Source organism: Procambarus clarkii, chromosome 35, assembly GCF_040958095.1.
Source record: "Procambarus clarkii isolate CNS0578487 chromosome 35, FALCON_Pclarkii_2.0, whole genome shotgun sequence".
In the NCBI taxonomy this organism is placed as follows: Eukaryota; Metazoa; Arthropoda; class Malacostraca; order Decapoda; family Cambaridae; genus Procambarus; species Procambarus clarkii.
Genome location: NC_091184.1, coordinates 25,020,050 through 25,039,501, shown reverse-complemented (window position 1 = coordinate 25,039,501; position 19,452 = coordinate 25,020,050). Strand labels below are relative to the sequence as shown.

At 46.9% G+C, this 19,452-nt stretch overlaps 1 protein-coding gene across 1 annotated transcript in view; it reads right to left on the bottom strand.

Moving 5' to 3' along the window:
* Positions 1 to 1,977: 1,977 nt before the first annotated feature.
* The window catches only part of LOC123750242 (uncharacterized), a 446,055-nt gene continuing 428,580 nt past the window's right edge, over positions 1,978 to 19,452 (bottom strand). Inside the window, exons 3-6 of the mRNA XM_069336171.1 lie at positions 14,443 to 15,144; positions 13,428 to 13,573; positions 11,149 to 11,329; positions 1,978 to 11,032 (exon numbers count right to left, since the gene is read on the bottom strand). Coding sequence (XP_069192272.1) covers positions 10,520 to 11,032; positions 11,149 to 11,329; positions 13,428 to 13,573; positions 14,443 to 15,144 — 1,542 coding nt within the window. The 3' untranslated portion in view covers positions 1,978 to 10,519. The remainder of the gene's footprint in view (positions 11,033 to 11,148; positions 11,330 to 13,427; positions 13,574 to 14,442; positions 15,145 to 19,452) is intronic.

Genomic DNA, 19,452 nt, shown 5'->3' with positions numbered 1-19,452 from the left:
TAATTCAGTACATTAAAGATTATATAACGATATAAAAATATGTGAACAAAGAATTCATATTGGCAAGACATGGTAACACTGGCGGGAGAGGGGAGGAGGGGTTAAGGGAGGATTTCAAGACGTCTGTCAGCCAGCCATTATACATAAGTATACATGAATACAATATAAAGTATATATATATATAAAACATGTGTATCAAAACCATGTCTATGTGGTATACATCTCACAGTGCCAAAATATAATTTAATGTTAGAGGACAATGCAATGAACAATAATGAAAGGAAATTACACAGTATACATGACAGTAATACTTCCGAGACCTAAATTTATACATTCTCCATCATAGTTCACATAATATTTCCTATACAGCATTATGTAGCATTCCATAATAAAAGCATATACAGATGTTTTTCAAGCTACATGACATTAGGCTACTGCTATTCACTAGACTTCTAATATATATCCACAAATACATGGCAAGGACTTATAGTACAGATATATAATATACATAGATATATATGGAATACATTGGCAATACACATTTAATACTAGTGTGTTGTCGAAAGAAGAATAACTACATAAATTAATATTCATGACACTAGGCTAATCAGCCAAGACATCACTATACAGTTTGAGCACATCATACACCAGCTACAGTATGATCATACTGGTGTGTGTGTGGTCATAACACCACCTCACACCCAAATGGTAATATCACAACACACCATGGACCAGTATGGTAATATCACAACACACCATGGTCCAGTATGGTAATATCACAACACACCATGGAACAGTATGGTAATATCACAACACACCATGGACCAGTATGTTAATATTACAACACACTATGGACCAGTATGGTAATATCACAACACACCATGGTCCAGTATGGTAATATCACAACACACCATGGACCAGTATGGTAATATCACAACACACCATGGTCCAGTATGGTAATATCACAACACACCATGGTCCAGTATGGTAATATCACAACACACCATGGTCCAGTATGATAATATCACAACACACCATGGTCCAGTATGGGAATATCACAACACACCATGGTCCAGTATGGTAATATCACAACACACCATGGACCAGTATGGTAATATCACAACACACCATGGTCCAGTATGGTAATATCACAACACACCATGGACCAGTATGGGAATATCACAACACACCATGGTCCAGTATGGTAATACCACAACACACCATGGTCCAGTATGGTAATATCACAACACACCATGGGCCAGTATGGTAATATCACAACACACCATGGACCAGTATGGTAATATCACAACACACCATGGACCAGTATGGTAATATCACAACACACCATGGACCAGTATGGTAATACCACAACACACCATGGACCAGTATGGTAATACCACAACACACCATGGTCCAGTATGGTAATATCACAACACACCATGGTCCAGTATGGTAATACCACAACACACAATGGACCAGTATGGTAATACCACAACACACCATTGACCAGTATGGTAATATCACAACACACCATGGACCAGTATGGTAATATTACAACACACCATGGACCAGTATGGTAATATCACAACACACCATGGACCAGTATGTTAATATTACAACACACTATGGACCAGTATGGTAATATCACAACACACCATGGTCCAGTATGGTAATATCACAACACACCATGGACCAGTATGGTAATATCACAACACAACATGGGCCAGTATTGTAATATCACAACACACCATGGTCCAGTATGGTAATATCACAACACACCATGGTCCAGTGTGGTAATATCACAACACACCATGGTCCAGTATGGTAATATCACAACACACCATGGTCCAGTATGGTAATATCACAACACACCATGGTCCAGTATGGTAATATCACAACACACCATGGACCAGTATGGTAATATCACAACACACCATGGACCAGTATGTTAATATTACAACACACTATGGACCAGTATGGTAATATCACAACACACCATGGTCCAGTATGGTAATATCACAACACACCATGGACCAGTATGGTAATATCACAACACACCATGGTCCAGTATGGTAATATCACAACACACCATGGTCCAGTATGGTAATATCACAACACACCATGGTCCAGTATGATAATATCACAACACACCATGGTCCAGTATGGGAATATCACAACACACCATGGTCCAGTATGGTAATATCACAACACACCATGGACCAGTATGGTAATATCACAACACACCATGGTCCAGTATGGTAATATCACAACACACCATGGACCAGTATGGGAATATCACAACACACCATGGTCCAGTATGGTAATATCACAACACACCCGTGTAATAGTGAAATAGCAGTGATAGTGAGGTGATAGTGATATGACAGTGATAGTGATATATCAGTAAATGTAAGGAGGAAAAATATCAACGAGAAGATAATGCAGTGAAAGTGAAATGATGTTGGTGTAGCAGTGATAGTGTTATGTGATAGTGAGCTGTTGGTGATATAACAGTGACAATAGCTGTCATATAGTGACACCAACAGTTTGTTATTCAACATGGTCAGTATATGACCCCAAGTGTGGGGCCTGAGGTGATGGTGATATATAGAGGTGATAGTGAAGCTATAGTGATACAGCAATGATAGGTTACAGGACTGGGAAGATATAGCATTGATGGTGATACAGCCGTGATTGTCAGGTATATGATACCAAAGTATAATACCAAAGATAGTGAAGTTATGATGATATTGTGAAAAAAGTCTGTCCTTAAATTACATTGGCATCAAAACACGCAGTGATGCAAGAGTGATGGTGATGGTACAGTGAACTAGAGTGACAGCACAACACCACAGTAGTGATGGTGGTGTTACAGTGAACTAGAGTGGCAGCAAACACCACAGTAGTGATGGTGGTGGTACAGTGAACTAGAGTGGGAGCACAACACCACAGTAGTGATGGTGGTGGTACAGTGAACTAGAGTGGCAGCACAACACTACAGTAGTGATGGTACAGTGAACTAGAGTGGCAGCACAACACCACAGTAGTGATGGTGATGGTACAGTGAACTAGAGTGACAGCACAACACCACATTAATGATGGTGGTGTTACAGTGAACTAGAGTGGCAGCACAACACCACAGTAGTGATGGTGGTGGTACAGTGAACTAGAGTGGCAGCACAACACCACAGTAGTGATGGTGGTAGTACAGTGAACTAGAGTGGCAGCACACCATAACAGTAGTGATGGTGGTGGTACAGTGAACTAGAGTGGCAGCACAACACCACAGTAGTGATGGTACAGTGAACTAGAGTGGCAGCACAACACCACAGTAGTGATGGTACAGTGAACTAGAGTGGCAGCACAACACCACAGTAGTGATGGTGATGGTACAGTGAACTAGAGTGGTAGCACAACACCACAGTTGTGATGGTGATGGTACAGTGAACTAGAGTGGCAGCACTACACCACAGTAGTGATGGTGATGGTACAGTGAACTTGAGTGGCAGCACAACACCACAGTAGTGATGGTGATGGTACAGTGAACTAGAGTGGCAGCACAACACCACAGTAGTGATGGTACAGTGAACTAGAGTGGTAGCACAACACCACAGTAGTGATGGTGATGGTACAGTGAACTAGAGTGGCAGCACAACACCACAGTAGTGATGGTACAGTGAACTAGAGTGGTAGCACAACACCACATTAGTGATGGTGCTGGTACAGTGAACTAGAGTAGCAGCACAATACCACAGTAGTGATGGTACAGTGAACTAGAGTGGTAGCACAACACCACAGTAGTGATGGTACAGTGAACTAGAGTGGTAGCACAACACCACAGTAGTGATGGTGATGGTACAGTGAACTAGAGTGGCAGCACAACACCACAGTAGTGATGGTGATGGTACAGTGAACTAGAGTGGCAGCACAACACCACAGTAGTGATGGTACAGTGAACTAGAGTGGCAGGACAACACCACAGTAGTGATGGTGGTGGTACAGTGAACTAGAGTGGCAACACAACACCACAGTAGTGATGGTGGTGGTACAGTGAACTAGAGTGGCAGGACAACACCACAGTAGTGATGGTGGTGGTACAGTGAACTAGAGTGGCAGCACAACACCACAGTAGTGATGGTACAGTGAACTAGAGTGGCAGCACAACACCACAGTAGTGATGGTACAGCGAACTAGAGTGGAAGCACAACACCACAGTAGTGATGGTGGTGGTACAGTGAACTAGAGTGGCAGCACAACACCACAGTAGTGATGGTACAGTGAACTAGAGTGGCAGCACAACACCACAGTAGAGATGGTACAGTGAACTAGAGTGGCAGCACAACACCACAGTAGTGATGGTGATGGTACAGTGAACTAGAGTGGCAGCACAACAACACAGTAGTGATGGTACAGTGAACTAGAGAGGCAACACAACACCACAGTAGTGATGGTGATGGTACAGTGAACTAGCGTGGCAGTACAACACCACAGTAGTGATGGTGATGGTACAGTGAACTAGAGTGGTAGCACAACAAAACAGTAGTGATGGTGGTGGTACAGTGAACTAGAGTGGCAGCACAACACCACAGTAGTGATGGTGATGGTACAGTGAACTAGAGTGGCAGCACAACACCACAGTAGTGATGGTGGTAGTACAGTGAACTAGAGTGGCAGCACAACACCACAGTAGTGATGGTACAGTGAACTAGAGTGGCAGCACAACACCACAGTAGTGATGGTGGTGGTACAGTGAACTAGAGAGGTAGCACAACACCACAGTAGTGATGGTGATGGTACAGTGAACTAGAGTGGCAGCACAACACGACAGTAGTGATGATACAGTGAACTGGAGTGGCAGTACAACACCACAGTAGTGATGGTGGTGGTACAGTGAACTAGCGTGGCAGCACAACACTACAGTAGTGATGGTACAGTGAACTAGAGTGGCAGCAAAACACCACAGTAGTGATGGTGGTGGTACAGTGAACTAGAGTGGCAGCACAACACCACAGTAGTGATGGTGATGGTACAGTGAACTAGAGTGGCAGCAAAACACCACAGTAGTGATGGTGGTGGTACAGTGAACTAGAGTGGCAGCACAACACCACAGTAGTGATGGTGGTGGTACAGTGAACTAGAGTGGCAGCACAACACCACAGTAGTGATGATAAAGTGAACTAGAGTGGCAGCACAACACCACAGTAGTGATGGTGATGGTACAGTGAACTAGAGTGGCAGCACAACACTACAGTAGTGATGGTACAGTGAACTAGAGTGGCAGCAAAACACCACAGTAGTGATGGTGGTGGTACAGTGAACTAGAGTGGCAGCACAACACCACAGTAGTGATGGTGATGGTACAGTGAACTAGAGTGGCAGCAAAACACCACAGTAGTGATGGTGGTGGTACAGTGAACTAGAGTGGCAGCACAACACCACAGTAGTGATGGTGGTGGTACAGTGAACTAGAGTGGCAGCACAACACCACAGTAGTGATGATAAAGTGAACTAGAGTGGCAGCACAACACCACAGTAGTGATGGTGATGGTACAGTGAACTAGAGAGGCAGCAAAACACCACAGTAGTGATGGTGATGGTACAGTGAACTAGAGTGACAGCACAACACCACAGTAGTGATGGTACAGTGAACTAGAGTGGCAGCACAACACCACAGTAGTGATGGTGATGGTACAGTGAACTAGAATGGCAGCACAACACCACAGTAGTGATGGTACAGTGAACTAGAGTGACAGCACAACACCACAGTAGTGATGGTACAGTGAACTAGAGTGGCAGCACAACACCACAGTAGTGATGGTGGTGGTACAGTGAACTAGAATGGCAGCACAACACCACAGTAGTGATGGTACAGTGAACTAGAGTGGCAGCACTACACCGCAGTAGTGATGATGGTGGTACAGTGAACTACAATGGCAGCACAACACCACAGTAGTGATGGTGATGGTACAGTGAACTAGAGTGGCAGCACACCACCACAGTAGTGATGGTACAGTGAACTAGAGTGACAGCACAACACTACAGTAGTGATGGTACAGTGAACTAGAGTGGCAGCAAAACACCACAGTAGTGATGGTGGTGGTACAGTGAACTAGAGTGGCAGCACAACACCACAGTAGTGATGGTGATGGTACAGTGAACTAGAGTGGCAGCAAAACACCACAGTAGTGATGGTGGTGGTACAGTGAACTAGACTGGCAGCACAACACCACAGTAGTGATGGTGGTGGTACAGTGAACTAGAGTGGCAGCACAACACCACAGTAGTGATGATAAAGTGAACTAGAGTGGCAGCACAACACCACAGTAGTGATGGTGATGGTACAGTGAACTAGAGAGGCAGCAAAACACCACAGTAGTGATGGTGATGGTACAGTGAACTAGAGTGACAGCACAACACCACAGTAGTGATGGTGATGGTACAGTGAACTAGAATGGCAGCACAACACCACAGTAGTGATGGTACAGTGAACTAGAGTGACAGCACAACACCACAGTAGTGATGGTACAGTGAACTAGAGTGGCAGCACAACACCACAGTAGTGATGGTGGTGGTACAGTGAACTAGAATGGCAGCACAACACCACAGTAGTGATGGTACAGTGAACTAGAGTGGCAGCACTACACCGCAGTAGTGATGATGGTGGTACAGTGAACTACAATGGCAGCACAACACCACAGTAGTGATGTTGATGGTACAGTGAACTAGAGTGGCAGCACAACACCACAGTAGTGATGGTACAGTGAACTAGAGTGGCAGCACTACACCGCAGTAGTGATGATGGTGGTACAGTGAACTACAATGGCAGCACAACACCACAGTAGTGATGGTGATGGTACAGTGAACTAGAGTGGCAGCACACCACCACAGTAGTGATGGTGATGGTACAGTGAATTAGTGGCAGGAAAACACCACAGTAGTGATGGTACAGTGAACTAGAGTGGCAGCACAACACCACAGTAGTGATGGTACAGTGAACTAGAGTGGCAGCACAACACCACAGTAGTGATGGTACAGTGAACTAGAGTGGCAGCACAACACCACAGTAGAGATGGTACAGTGAACTAGAGTGGCAGCACAACACCACAGTAGTGATGGTGATGGTACAGTGAACTAGAGTGGCAGCACAACAACACAGTAGTGATGGTACAGTGAACTAGAGAGGCAACACAACACCACAGTAGTGATGGTGATGGTACAGTGAACTAGCGTGGCAGTACAACACCACAGTAGTGATGGTGATGGTACAGTGAACTAGAGTGGTAGCACAACAAAACAGTAGTGATGGTGGTGGTACAGTGAACTAGAGTGGCAGCACAACACCACAGTAGTGATAGTGATGGTACAGTGAACTAGAGTGGCAGCACAACACCACAGTAGTGATGGTGGTAGTACAGTGAACTAGAGTGGCAGCACAACACCACAGTAGTGATGGTACAGTGAACTAGAGTGGCAGCACAACACCACAGTAGTGATGGTGGTGGTACAGTGAACTAGAGAGGTAGCACAACACCACAGTAGTGATGGTGATGGTACAGTGAACTAGAGTGGCAGCACAACACGACAGTAGTGATGATACAGTGAACTGGAGTGGCAGTACAACACCACAGTAGTGATGGTGATGGTACAGTGAACTAGAGTGGCAGCACAACACCACAGTAGTGATGGTGGTAGTACAGTGAACTAGAGTGGCAGCACAACACCACAGTAGTGATGGTACAGTGAACTAGAGTGGCAGCACAACACCACAGTAGTGATGGTGGTGGTACAGTGAACTAGAGAGGTAGCACAACACCACAGTAGTGATGGTGGTGGTACAGTGAACTAGAGTGGCAGCACAACACCACAGTAGTGATGGTGGTGGTACAGTGAACTAGAGTGGCAGCACAACACTACAGTAGTGATGGTACAGTGAACTAGAGTGGCAGCAAAACACCACAGTAGTGATGGTGGTGGTACAGTGAACTAGAGTGGCAGCACAACACCACAGTAGTGATGGTGATGGTACAGTGAACTAGAGTGGCAGCAAAACACCACAGTAGTGATGGTGGTGGTACAGTGAACTAGAGTGGCAGCACAACACCACAGTAGTGATGGTGGTGGTACAGTGAACTAGAGTGGCAGCACAACACCACAGTAGTGATGATAAAGTGAACTAGAGTGGCACCACAACACCACAGTAGTGATGGTGATGGTACAGTGAACTAGAGAGGCAGCAAAACACCACAGTAGTGATGGTGATGGTACAGTGAACTAGAGTGACAGCACAACACCACAGTAGTGATGGTACAGTGAACTAGAGTGGCAGCACAACACCACAGTAGTGATGGTGATGGTACAGTGAACTAGAATGGCAGCACAACACCACAGTAGTGATGGTACAGTGAACTAGAGTGACAGCACAACACCACAGTAGTGATGGTACAGTGAACTAGAGTGGCAGCACAACACCACAGTAGTGATGGTGGTGGTACAGTGAACTAGAATGGCAGCACAACACCACAGTAGTGATGGTACAGTGAACTAGAGTGGCAGCACTACACCGCAGTAGTGATGATGGTGGTACAGTGAACTACAATGGCAGCACAACACCACAGTAGTGATGGTGATGGTACAGTGAACTAGAGTGGCAGCACACCACCACAGTAGTGATGGTACAGTGAACTAGAGTGACAGCACAACACTACAGTAGTGATGGTACAGTGAACTAGAGTGGCAGCAAAACACCACAGTAGTGATGGTGGTGGTACAGTGAACTAGAGTGGCAGCACAACACCACAGTAGTGATGGTGATGGTACAGTGAACTAGAGTGGCAGCAAAACACCACAGTAGTGATGGTGGTGGTACAGTGAACTAGAGTGGCAGCACAACACCACAGTAGTGATGGTGGTGGTACAGTGAACTAGAGTGGCAGCACAACACCACAGTAGTGATGATAAAGTGAACTAGAGTGGCAGCACAACACCACAGTAGTGATGGTGATGGTACAGTGAACTAGAGAGGCAGCAAAACACCACAGTAGTGATGGTGATGGTACAGTGAACTAGAGTGACAGCACAACACCACAGTAGTGATGGTACAGTGAACTAGAGTGGCAGCACAACACCACAGTAGTGATGGTGATGGTACAGTGAACTAGAATGGCAGCACAACACCACAGTAGTGATGGTACAGTGAACTAGAGTGACAGCACAACACCACAGTAGTGATGGTACAGTGAACTAGAGTGGCAGCACTACACCGCAGTAGTGATGATGGTGGTACAGTGAACTAGAGTGGCAGCACACCACCACAGTAGTGATGGTGATGGTACAGTGAATTAGTGGCAGGAAAACACCACAGTAGTGATGGTACAGTGAACTAGAGTGGCAGCACAACACCACAGTAGTGATGGTACAGTGAACTAGAGTGGCAGCACAACACCACAGTAGTGATGGTGGTGGTACAGTGAACTAGAGAGGTAGCACAACACCACAGTAGTGATGGTGGTGGTACAGTGAACTAGAGTGGCAGCACAACACCACAGTAGTGATGGTGGTGGTACAGTGAACTAGAGTGGCAGCACAACACCACAGTAGTGATGGTGATGGTACAGTGAACTAGAGTGGCAGCACAACACCACAGTAGTGATGATGGTGGTACAGTGAACTAGAGTGGCAGCATAACACTACAGTAGTGATAGTGATGGTACAGTGAACTAGAGTGGCAGCACAACACCACAGTAGTGATGGTGATGGTACAGTGAACTAGAGTGGCAGCACAACACCACAGTAGTGATGGTAGTGATACAGTGAACTAGAGTGACAGCACAACACCACAGAAGTGATGGTGGTGGTACAGTGAACTAGAGAGGCAGCACAACAACACAGTAGTGATGGTACAGTGAACTAGAGTGGCAGCACAACACCACAGTAGTGATGGTGGTGGTACAGTGTACTAGAGTGACAGCACAACACCACAGTAGTGATGGTACAGTGAACTAGAGTGGCAGCACAACACCACAGTTGTGATGGTACAGTGAACTAGAGTGGCAGCACAACACCACAGTAGTGATGGTAGTGATACAGTGAACTAGAGTGACAGCACAACACCACAGTAGTGATGGTACAGTGAACTAGAGTGGCAGCACAACACCACAGTAGTGATGGTACAGTGAACTAGAGTGGCAGCACAACACCACAGTAGTGATGGTGGTGGTACAGTGTACTAGAGTGGTATCACAATACCACACTAGTGGTGGTGGTGGTACAGTGAACTAGAGTGGCAGCATAACACCACAGTAGTGATGGTGGTGGTACAGTGAACTAGAGTGGCAGCACAACACCACAGTAGTGATGGTGGTGGTACAGTGAACTAGAGTGGCAGCACAACACCACAGTAGTGATGGTGATGGTACAGTGAACTAGAGTGGCAGCACAACACCACAGTAGTGATGGTGGTAGTACAGTGAACTAGAGTGGGAGCACAACACCACAGTAGTGATGGTGGTAGTACAGTGAACTAGAGTGGCAGCACAACACCACAGTCCACCACAGTCACCTCCCTAATGTCACTGTGGTTGACTGCTGCCCTCACCACATCCAGGCCGCTCACCACATCACCGAAGACATTTAACCACTGGCGACCATCCTGGCGGTCCCTGGTGGTGATGACGAACTGGGCACACCTGGGACCCCCCAGCCACCACAAGGACAACACAGTTCCTGCCCGGCCTGACTCCAGGTACTGCCCCTGGAGGTCAGGCAGCAGTGGGGTTCCTCCCTTACCATCATTACTCTCGTAGTCTCCGCCCCCCACCCATTCATCCGGCTGACCCTTGTTCCCCACCCGCAACAGTTTAGTGTTGCGGTAGGTGTGGCCCCGCTGGCCTGTACACAACAACACAAACTGTCTGGCCAGCGGAGTGTCAGGGGTCAGCCGGATGGTGACCCGCCCTCTTGTTGACCCCGCCCACCCGAGGTCAAGGAACGCCAGGGTGCAGGAGGGCTCCAGCACGCCCACAACCTCACTCTCCTGCAGAAAATGAAATAAATCATACTGATAACTTTATAATAAAATGTTATCATATTAGTTATCAAAACTCAGTCAGTCAGAAATGTCAGTAAGACTACTGGGTGTAATAAAGTAACCTGGAGGGTGTGGGCGTGGGCGGGCGTGGGCTGACGCAGGAGTGGGTGGAGGTACAGCTGTCCGTCTTGTAGAGTTATCCTGGCGGAGCGGCGGCCATCTTGGTCTTCCTGGACGGCCAACACCCGGCCAGCCTCCACCAGCCTCTTGACGGGCTCCCTCATCCTGCGGAGGTCCTCAACTTGTGGACAGTGTCAGCCCCATTATCACCTGTGGACAGTGTCATCCCCATTATCACCTGTGGACAGTGTCAACCGAATTATCACCTGTGGTCAGTGTCAGCCCCCCTCTACTGGCAGGGGGGTTGGTGCTGGACCTGTAGCTCCAGCCCCCCCCCCCTCATTTGGCAGGGGGTATGTGCTGGACCTGTAGCTCCAGCCCCCCTCTACTGGCAGGGGATTGATGCAGAACCTGTAGCTCCAGCCCCCCCTCTACTGGCAGGGGGTTGGTGCTGGACCTGTAGATCCAGCCCCCCTCTACTGGCAGGGGGTTGGTGCTGAACCTGTAGATCCAGCCCCCTCTACTGACAGGGCGTTGGTGCTGGACCTGTAGCTCCAGTCCTCCTCCACTGGCAGGAGGTTGATGCTGGACCTGTAGCTCCATCCCCCTTCTACAGGCAGGGGGTTGGTGCTGGACCTGTAGCTCCCGCACTCCCCCTACTGGCAAGGGGTTGGTGCTGGACCTGTAACTCCAGCCCCTTTCTACTGGCAGGGGGTTAGTGCTTGACCTGTAGCTCATGCCCCACACACTCCTCCCCTCTACTGGCAGGGGGTTGGTGCTGGACCTGTAGCTCCAGTCACCCTCTACTGGCAGAGGGTAGGTTCTGGACCTGTAGCTCCAGCCCCCCCCCCCTCTACTGGCAGGGAATTGGTACTGAACCTGTAGCTCCAGTCCCCCCTCTTCTGGCAGGGGGTTGGTGCTGGACCTGTAGCTCCAGCCCCCTCTACTGGCAGGGGGTTGGTGCTGGACCTGTAGCTCCAGCTCCCCTCTACTGGCAGGGGGGATGGTGCTGGTTCTGTAGCTCCCGCGCTTCCTCTACTGGCAAGGGGTTGGTGCTGGACCTGTAGCTCCAGCCCCCCTCTACTGGAAGGGGGTTTGTCCTGGTCCTGTAGCTCCATCCCCCCCCCCTCTACTGGCAGGGGGGCTTGGTGCTGGACCTGTAGCTCCAGCCTCCCTCTACTGACAGAGAGTTGGTGCTGGACCTGTAGCTCCAGCCCCCTTCTACTGGAAGGGGGTTTGTCCTGGACCTGTGGGTCAACCCCCCCCCTCTACTGGCAGGGGGTTGGTGCTGGACCTGTAGCTCCAGCACACCTCTACTGGCAGGGGGTTGGTGCTGGACCTGTAGCTCCAGCCCCTCTCTACTGGCAGGGGGTTGGTGCTGGTCCTGTAGCTCCAGCCCCTCTCTACTGGCAGGGGGTTGGTGCTGGACCTGTAGCTCCAGCCCTCCTCTACTGGCAGGGGGTTGGTGCTGGGCCTGTAGCTCCAGCCCCCTCTACTGGCAGGGGGTTGGTGCTGGACTTGTAGCTCCAGCCCTCCTCTACTGGCAGGGGGTTGGTGCTGGACCTGTAGCTCCACCCCCTCTACTGGCAGGGGGTTGGTCCGGGACCTGTAGCTCCAACCCCCCTCTACTGGCAGGGGGTTGGTGCTGGACCTGTAGCTCCAGCCCCCCTCTACTGGCAGGGGGCTTGGTGCTGGACCTGTAGCTCCAGCCCTCCTCTACTGGCAGGGGGTTGGTGCTGGACCTGTAGCTCCACCCCCTCTACTGGCAGGGGGTTGGTCCGGGACCTGTAGCTCCAACCCCCCTCTACTGGCAGGGTGTTGGTGCTGGACCTGTAGCTCCAGGCCCCCTCTACTGGCAGGGTGGTTGGAGCTGGCATTGTTTGGGAGTTTGTTGGCAGTTTCAAGGCTTCAGTCTCTTCTAACCCAGCAGTGGTGTGTTTTGGTTCACTGTCTTCCTGGATGCTTTCTCGGTAGGTTGGTGGAGTGTCACCCGCTCTCTGTGCCTCTGTGAGGGAGCCAGGATCCCGGGTTCAATAGAGGATCACAGGTTCAATCTTTATGCAGAACAGAAATGGTTCACATGTTTCTTTTCACCTGTTTCTGTTGTTCACCTACCAGTAAATGTTTACCAGAAGTTAGGCAAGTATTGTGTATTGTATGTTAAGGAAAGTCAGTTGTTGACCTTGCGAAACCTCCATAAACCTAAGAACAGGCTTCCTCTCCTCAAAACGCAACTCAATATCTTGTGATATGAACCATGAGAGAAAATAAAAAACTTACTGTTAATTGCTTCTGGGGGATCTCTCCAGTGATTTCCTGAACTTTATTCATGATGCTGGAGGCTGAGTCTCCTAGGTGTACGGGGTCAGCTGTGGCACCTGTCTCTGTGGTCGTCATCTCCAGGGCCTCCCTGATGGTCTCCTGCACCTGTCATTACCAACACAAACATTAATGGTGGAGGCTGAGTCTCCCAGGTGTATGGGGTCAGCTGTGGCACCTGTCTCTGTGGTCATCATCTCCAGGGCCTCCCTGATGGTCTCCTGCACCTGTCATTACCAACACAAACATTAATAGTGGAGGCTGAGTCTCCCAGGTGTATGGGGTCAGCTGTGGCACCTGTCTCTGTGGTCGTCATCTCCAGGGCCTCCCTGATGGTCTCCTGCACCTGTCATTACCAACACAAACATTAATGTGGAACCTGGACTATAATGAAGCATCAGGCTCTGAGTAAAGTAGCTGGACTATAATGAAGCATCAGGCTCTGAGTAAAATAACTGGACTATAATGAAGCATCAGGCTCTGAGTAAAGTAACTGGACTATAATGAAGCATCAGGCTCTGAGTAAAGTAACTGGACTATAATGAAGCATCAGGCTCTGAGTAAAGTAACTGGACTATAATGAAGCATCAGGCACTGAGTAAAGTAACTGGACTATAATGAAGCATCAGGCTCTGAGTAAAGTAACTGGACTATAATGAAGCATCAGGCTCTGAGTAAAGTAACTGGTCTATAATGAAGCATCAGGCTCTGAGTAAAGTAACTGCACTAAATTGAAGCATCAGACTGAGTAAAGTAATTTGACAATATAAGTAATGTTTCTCTACACTGACCACAGTGTAGAGAAACACCAAGATGACAGTTGACTTTATTAATAAAAATGTTTCAGGTGTTAGAGCAAAATGTTTCCTATATATAAAGTCTACTCTCATCTTGATGTGTGTCCATGTCAAAAGTGTTTATATAGAGGCAATACTACACTCAGTTGGGTGAGAACAATGTGACCTTCAGCAGCGTACCTTCACTGAGGTGTGGACAGTCTTGACATCAGGGAAGAGTTCCTGGCACTTCTTGAGCCAATTTTCTACCGCCATGTTGCATTGGTCAACTTCATTGATAGTCATGAATACTTCCTGTGCTGTGTTGACTGTGTCGAGGCTCCCCAACATGGCCTGCAGCTGAGTCTTCCCTTCCTCTCCTTGTGTTGTCATATCCACCACACTGGTATCCTCCAGTTCCAAGAGCTTCATTGCTGACTTGTTCTGCTCTACCAGAGAATAGAGTCTGTCCTGGAGCTGGAGGTGGTGAGTCTTCCAGTCCCCCAGCTGGCCCCGGTACTCCCCCAGCTGGGACAGTACCTCTTCACAGCTAGTAATGAGGCTGCTGATGCTGCTCTTCTGCTCCTCCACCATGGAATGTAACTTCTTGCTGATTCCTCTTGCAGGAGCTTTAATGGGTTTTGCTGGTAACGTTTTCTCTGGTACAACCTCGATACCTTTTAGTTTTCTGATAAGGGCCTCCATACCATAATTAATTGGGAACTGAGTAGCAGCTGTGGCAGCGTGCTCGGCACGGCAGCTGGGGCAGGTCAGCTGCCCATTCTTGATAGCATTGTCAATACACTGGGAGCAGAATGTGTGGCCACACAGCAGTGTGCGAGGCCGTAGCTGATTGTCATCATAATTGTTAAAACACACTGAACATTCCTCTGGGTTGTTATCCTGTGGAAAAAAATATTTGGTTAAGCAAGAAGAATTTACAACAAAAAGCAATATTACAGTATTGTACTGTATTTACCAATACAAATTATATAATATTTACATAATATCTTTGTACACAGGAGCCTCGGTATTTGCACTGCTCATAATTCACACTTTTTGGTATTCAGACGCTGTGTTCATGTTTGGTATTCGTCTGTTTGCTCGGCATTCAGATGTAAACACGCGTCCCTGATGCATCAGTTTCACCACAGCTGTTGTTCAGTGCACAACCTACTACACTTTTCTCTTGGATATTTTTTATATTCTTATTGTAAATAAGTCACCATGACACCTATGAAAGCTTGTGATATGAGCCTAGCAAAAAGAAAAATGGTTAGAATCACGATACAGATGAGAAAGAACTCATAGCTAAATATGAGTGGTACCCGAGTGTCAGCTGTTGTTACAGAGTTTGGTATGCCTAAATCTAGTTCTCTATTAACCCTCAAACCGCTAGGGGCCCAAATGGAATTCACACCCACAGGCGCAACAAAAAAAAAAAATCCAAAAAATTCTTTTGTCTTATAGAAGTGTTCATTTTTGTTCCCTGATCACGGAAAAAATAACAAAAAAATCGTAGGTGGCATATTATAGCCGCAATAGGGTAGGGAAGTCTGGCAAAAAAGGGGCGTTGGCAGAGCCTTCGCCAGACGAGGTCTACTCCGCCCCGAGCTGTCAGACGGCAGTTGCCACAAATATATTATTACCTAATTATTTCAATGTCTCTGATTTTTTCTTAGTTTTTTTGCAGTAATATTATTCCATACAGTGAATTGTGGTATATTTATATTATAAAATGTGTGAACCATCGCTGTACTCAAAATTATGGTGTGCATATTAGTGATTCAATTATTATGTTCATAAAACAATAAACAAATAGTTTTGCTGTTGTTACACTATATACACAGGTTATATATAAGTATCTGCATGTTTTGTACACCATAACAAACTACTAAGTTGGTCGTGTGAGTCAAAAAGCAACGAGGAGTGACCGCCAAACACCAGCGAGCCACTCACTGCCACTCCCTCCCTCAACACCACCTCACTCACCCTCATTTACCTCCCACAATACTCTTTCTGTATTTATTCACTATACACAGACGTTATATATACGTATTTACATGTTTTGTTCACCATAACTGTACATCTAAGCTTGTATGGTGAGTAAAGGCCATAAGACGTAGCTACTCACACAGTCAGCTGATCGGCGGCCGCCCTCAAGGCCAGACGCACTAATATTTGTCCTCCAACAATATTGTTTGTGGTGTTATTACGCTATATACACACATTATATGTAAGTATCTACCTGTTTTATTCACCATACCTGAACAAATAAGCTGGTATGGTGCCCAAAGACCATAGTGGCCATCAGTAAACAACAGGCCAAGTCGTGCAGACGACGCTCCTCCCTCACCAAAATGGCGGCTCCCAACCTACTCCTCTCGCTGTTATCTCACACTATACACACGTTATATATAAGTATCTACACTTGTGTTCACCATGGCGAACCACTAAGCTGGTATGGTGAGTGCAGTCAATAAATGGTGACCACACACAGTCAGAAAACGACGCCACAACCCTCCCTCCCACAGCATTACTCCTCCCTCCATGGAGCACAGCGCTAAATATCACCACAATCCTGCTATTATCAGAATCCTGGTCAGTTTTATCACAGTCAGGGGGCTTCAGTAATACTATCACTGCTAATAATAGCAGTATCATTTATATTATGGTATTTGTAGGCGATGCTGTGGTCACAAGCTGAACAGCGGTGCTGTGCGCTCGTGCTGCATGCGCCAGCCTTGGTGGCTTGCTCAATACTGATGCTGTAACACCCAAGAATGTTGGCCTGGATTTTTTTTCTAGGTGGCATCTGGCAACTATCGGTCGTGGCTGTACTATAGCTGCCCCTATCCCAGGCGGGGCGTTTAAATTATAGCGCTAGACACGAAATCATATATAAATGATGTGCGCGGTTTCGGTTTTGTCACTGATATCATTTATATATGATATGCGCGGTTTGAGGGTTAAAAGAAATGTGTGCAAAATGAGGGAAAGTGCAAACCTTTTCTTGAAATTATCACCTTGACAAAATGTGTTACAAATCTGTTGAATAACAATGCTATGTCTCACTTTAAAAACATTTTAATGCACAGGCAAAAACAATCATCCTTGGACAAGTTTCTTGTAAGAAATGCATTCAGTGAGTGTAATGAGGGAAACAGAAAAAGACAGAAAAGAGAAAGAACATCAGAAGCACAACTTCCAGAAGTTTTAATGTTAGGGAACTCCCCTGCCAAAGAACATCTCTCTTCCTCTGCCTCACTAGTTTCCACATATGCCATCAACTCTCCGAAGTACAGGTAAAGTGTTGTGTGGTAGTATTTATTCCATTTAATTATTGTATAACTATACAGTATTTATTTTTGTGGTTTGGAACTGATTAATCCAATATACATTATTCCTTACTAGCTGTACTTGGCCACGCATTGTTGTGGCTCAGCAACGCATGTGTGTTGTTGAGCCACAGCAGCTTTCCCGTCTCCCAGTCCTCCCCACCATTCCCCAGTCCCCTCATCCTCCCAACTATTCCCCACTCCACCATCCCCTCGTCCTCCAAACCATCTCTCACTCCCCCGTCAACTCAACCTCGCTACCATTACCCCCTCCCCCGTCCCCTCATCCTCTTCATCATCACCCACTCCCCTGTCCCCTTGTCCTCCCCACCATTCCCCATTGCCCGGTTCCCACCATCCCCAACTCCCCCATCCTCTCGTCCTTCCCACCCTTACCCCCTCCACTGTCCCCCCTCACCATCCCCCCACTCCCGTCCCCTCGTCCTCCCCACCATTCCCCACTCCCTCGTCCGATGCATTCCCAAATTGATTTGATGTTCCCATTAGAAAATTAGGAACATCAAATGATCTGATGTTCCCATCACTGAAATATAAGAAAAACAGTTAAAAAAAAAATGAAAAAAATCAATCTATACTCACAAAATTTACGTTATGATAAAAACACAGCTCAATTCCAACGCCATGTCACAAAATAATTACTTTAGACACTTGATTATCCAGGATTCGAATATCCAGAAAACGCCCTTATACAGTGGCACCTCGATGTACGATTGCCCCTACTTACGATAATTTCGAGTTACGATGTAAATTTCATCGAAAAATGCGACTCGACCTCCGATATTTGTTGCTACACGTTCAGGTCGACTAAGCACGTGGTTCCCAGTCACGCGGCCAACCTGCCTCAGTTTACTACAGCTGCCTGCTTAGTGACGATCGCGCCTGTAAGAAATTCCGCTTTTGTGGTGATTTTTTTGCATTTTGAACATTAAAGTAATTATTATATATCATGCCATGAGTCCCAGGAAAGTCAGTGGTAAGGCTCAACATATGAAAAACCCATGTAAGGATGACCATAGAGCAGAAACAAGAGTACAGAATGTCTCTTCCTCAACAATTAAGAAAATGTGTGCAGCATGGGAAGAATTGCAAATCTTTGCTGAAACGACTCACCCAAATCAAGCTGCAGTAGGCCGTTGCCGTAACCTGTTAAATGACACTGTGATGCATCATTACAGACAAATGTTAAAACGAAGGGAAAAACAAATGTATCTTGACAAATTTGTAGTGAGACAAACAAGCACTGAACCACAACCAGGTCTTAGTGGTATTCAGGCAAAACGTAGGAAAGAGAGAGTACCCAGAGAAAACATCACTGCCTGATGTGATAATGGAAGGGGACTCCCCTGCCAAACAGTAGCAACTCTCTTCCTCCCTCCTCATCACCATCTTCCATACGCCATCAAGAGCCCTCCATAAAGGTAAGAGACACTTTGGTACTGTATTGTAGTTAGAAAAAAACATTGTATTCAGTATAAAATGTATTTTATGTTAATATTTTGGAGGGTGGGGAACGGATTAATTCAATTCCCTTTATTTCTTATGGGAAAAATCGCTTCGACTTACGATATTTCGACTTACGATCCGCCTCTGGGAACGGATTAGTATCGTAAGTCGAGGGCCCCATTGTACAGCCAAAATCGTGATGGATTAAGTTATCTCAATATCCAGCCAAAATGTCCACAGGAGCCGGAAAATCAGGTGTTTGTCCGGATAAAAATCTTGGCCAGTTAACTTGCTGCCGATGTTGCAATATCCAGACAGTCAGCCGGACAAGGAGTGAATTATCGGATATGAAAGCCAGGCCGCGGGCCGTACCATATTAATCCCGTATGGCTGTGGCTCAAGGAGCATG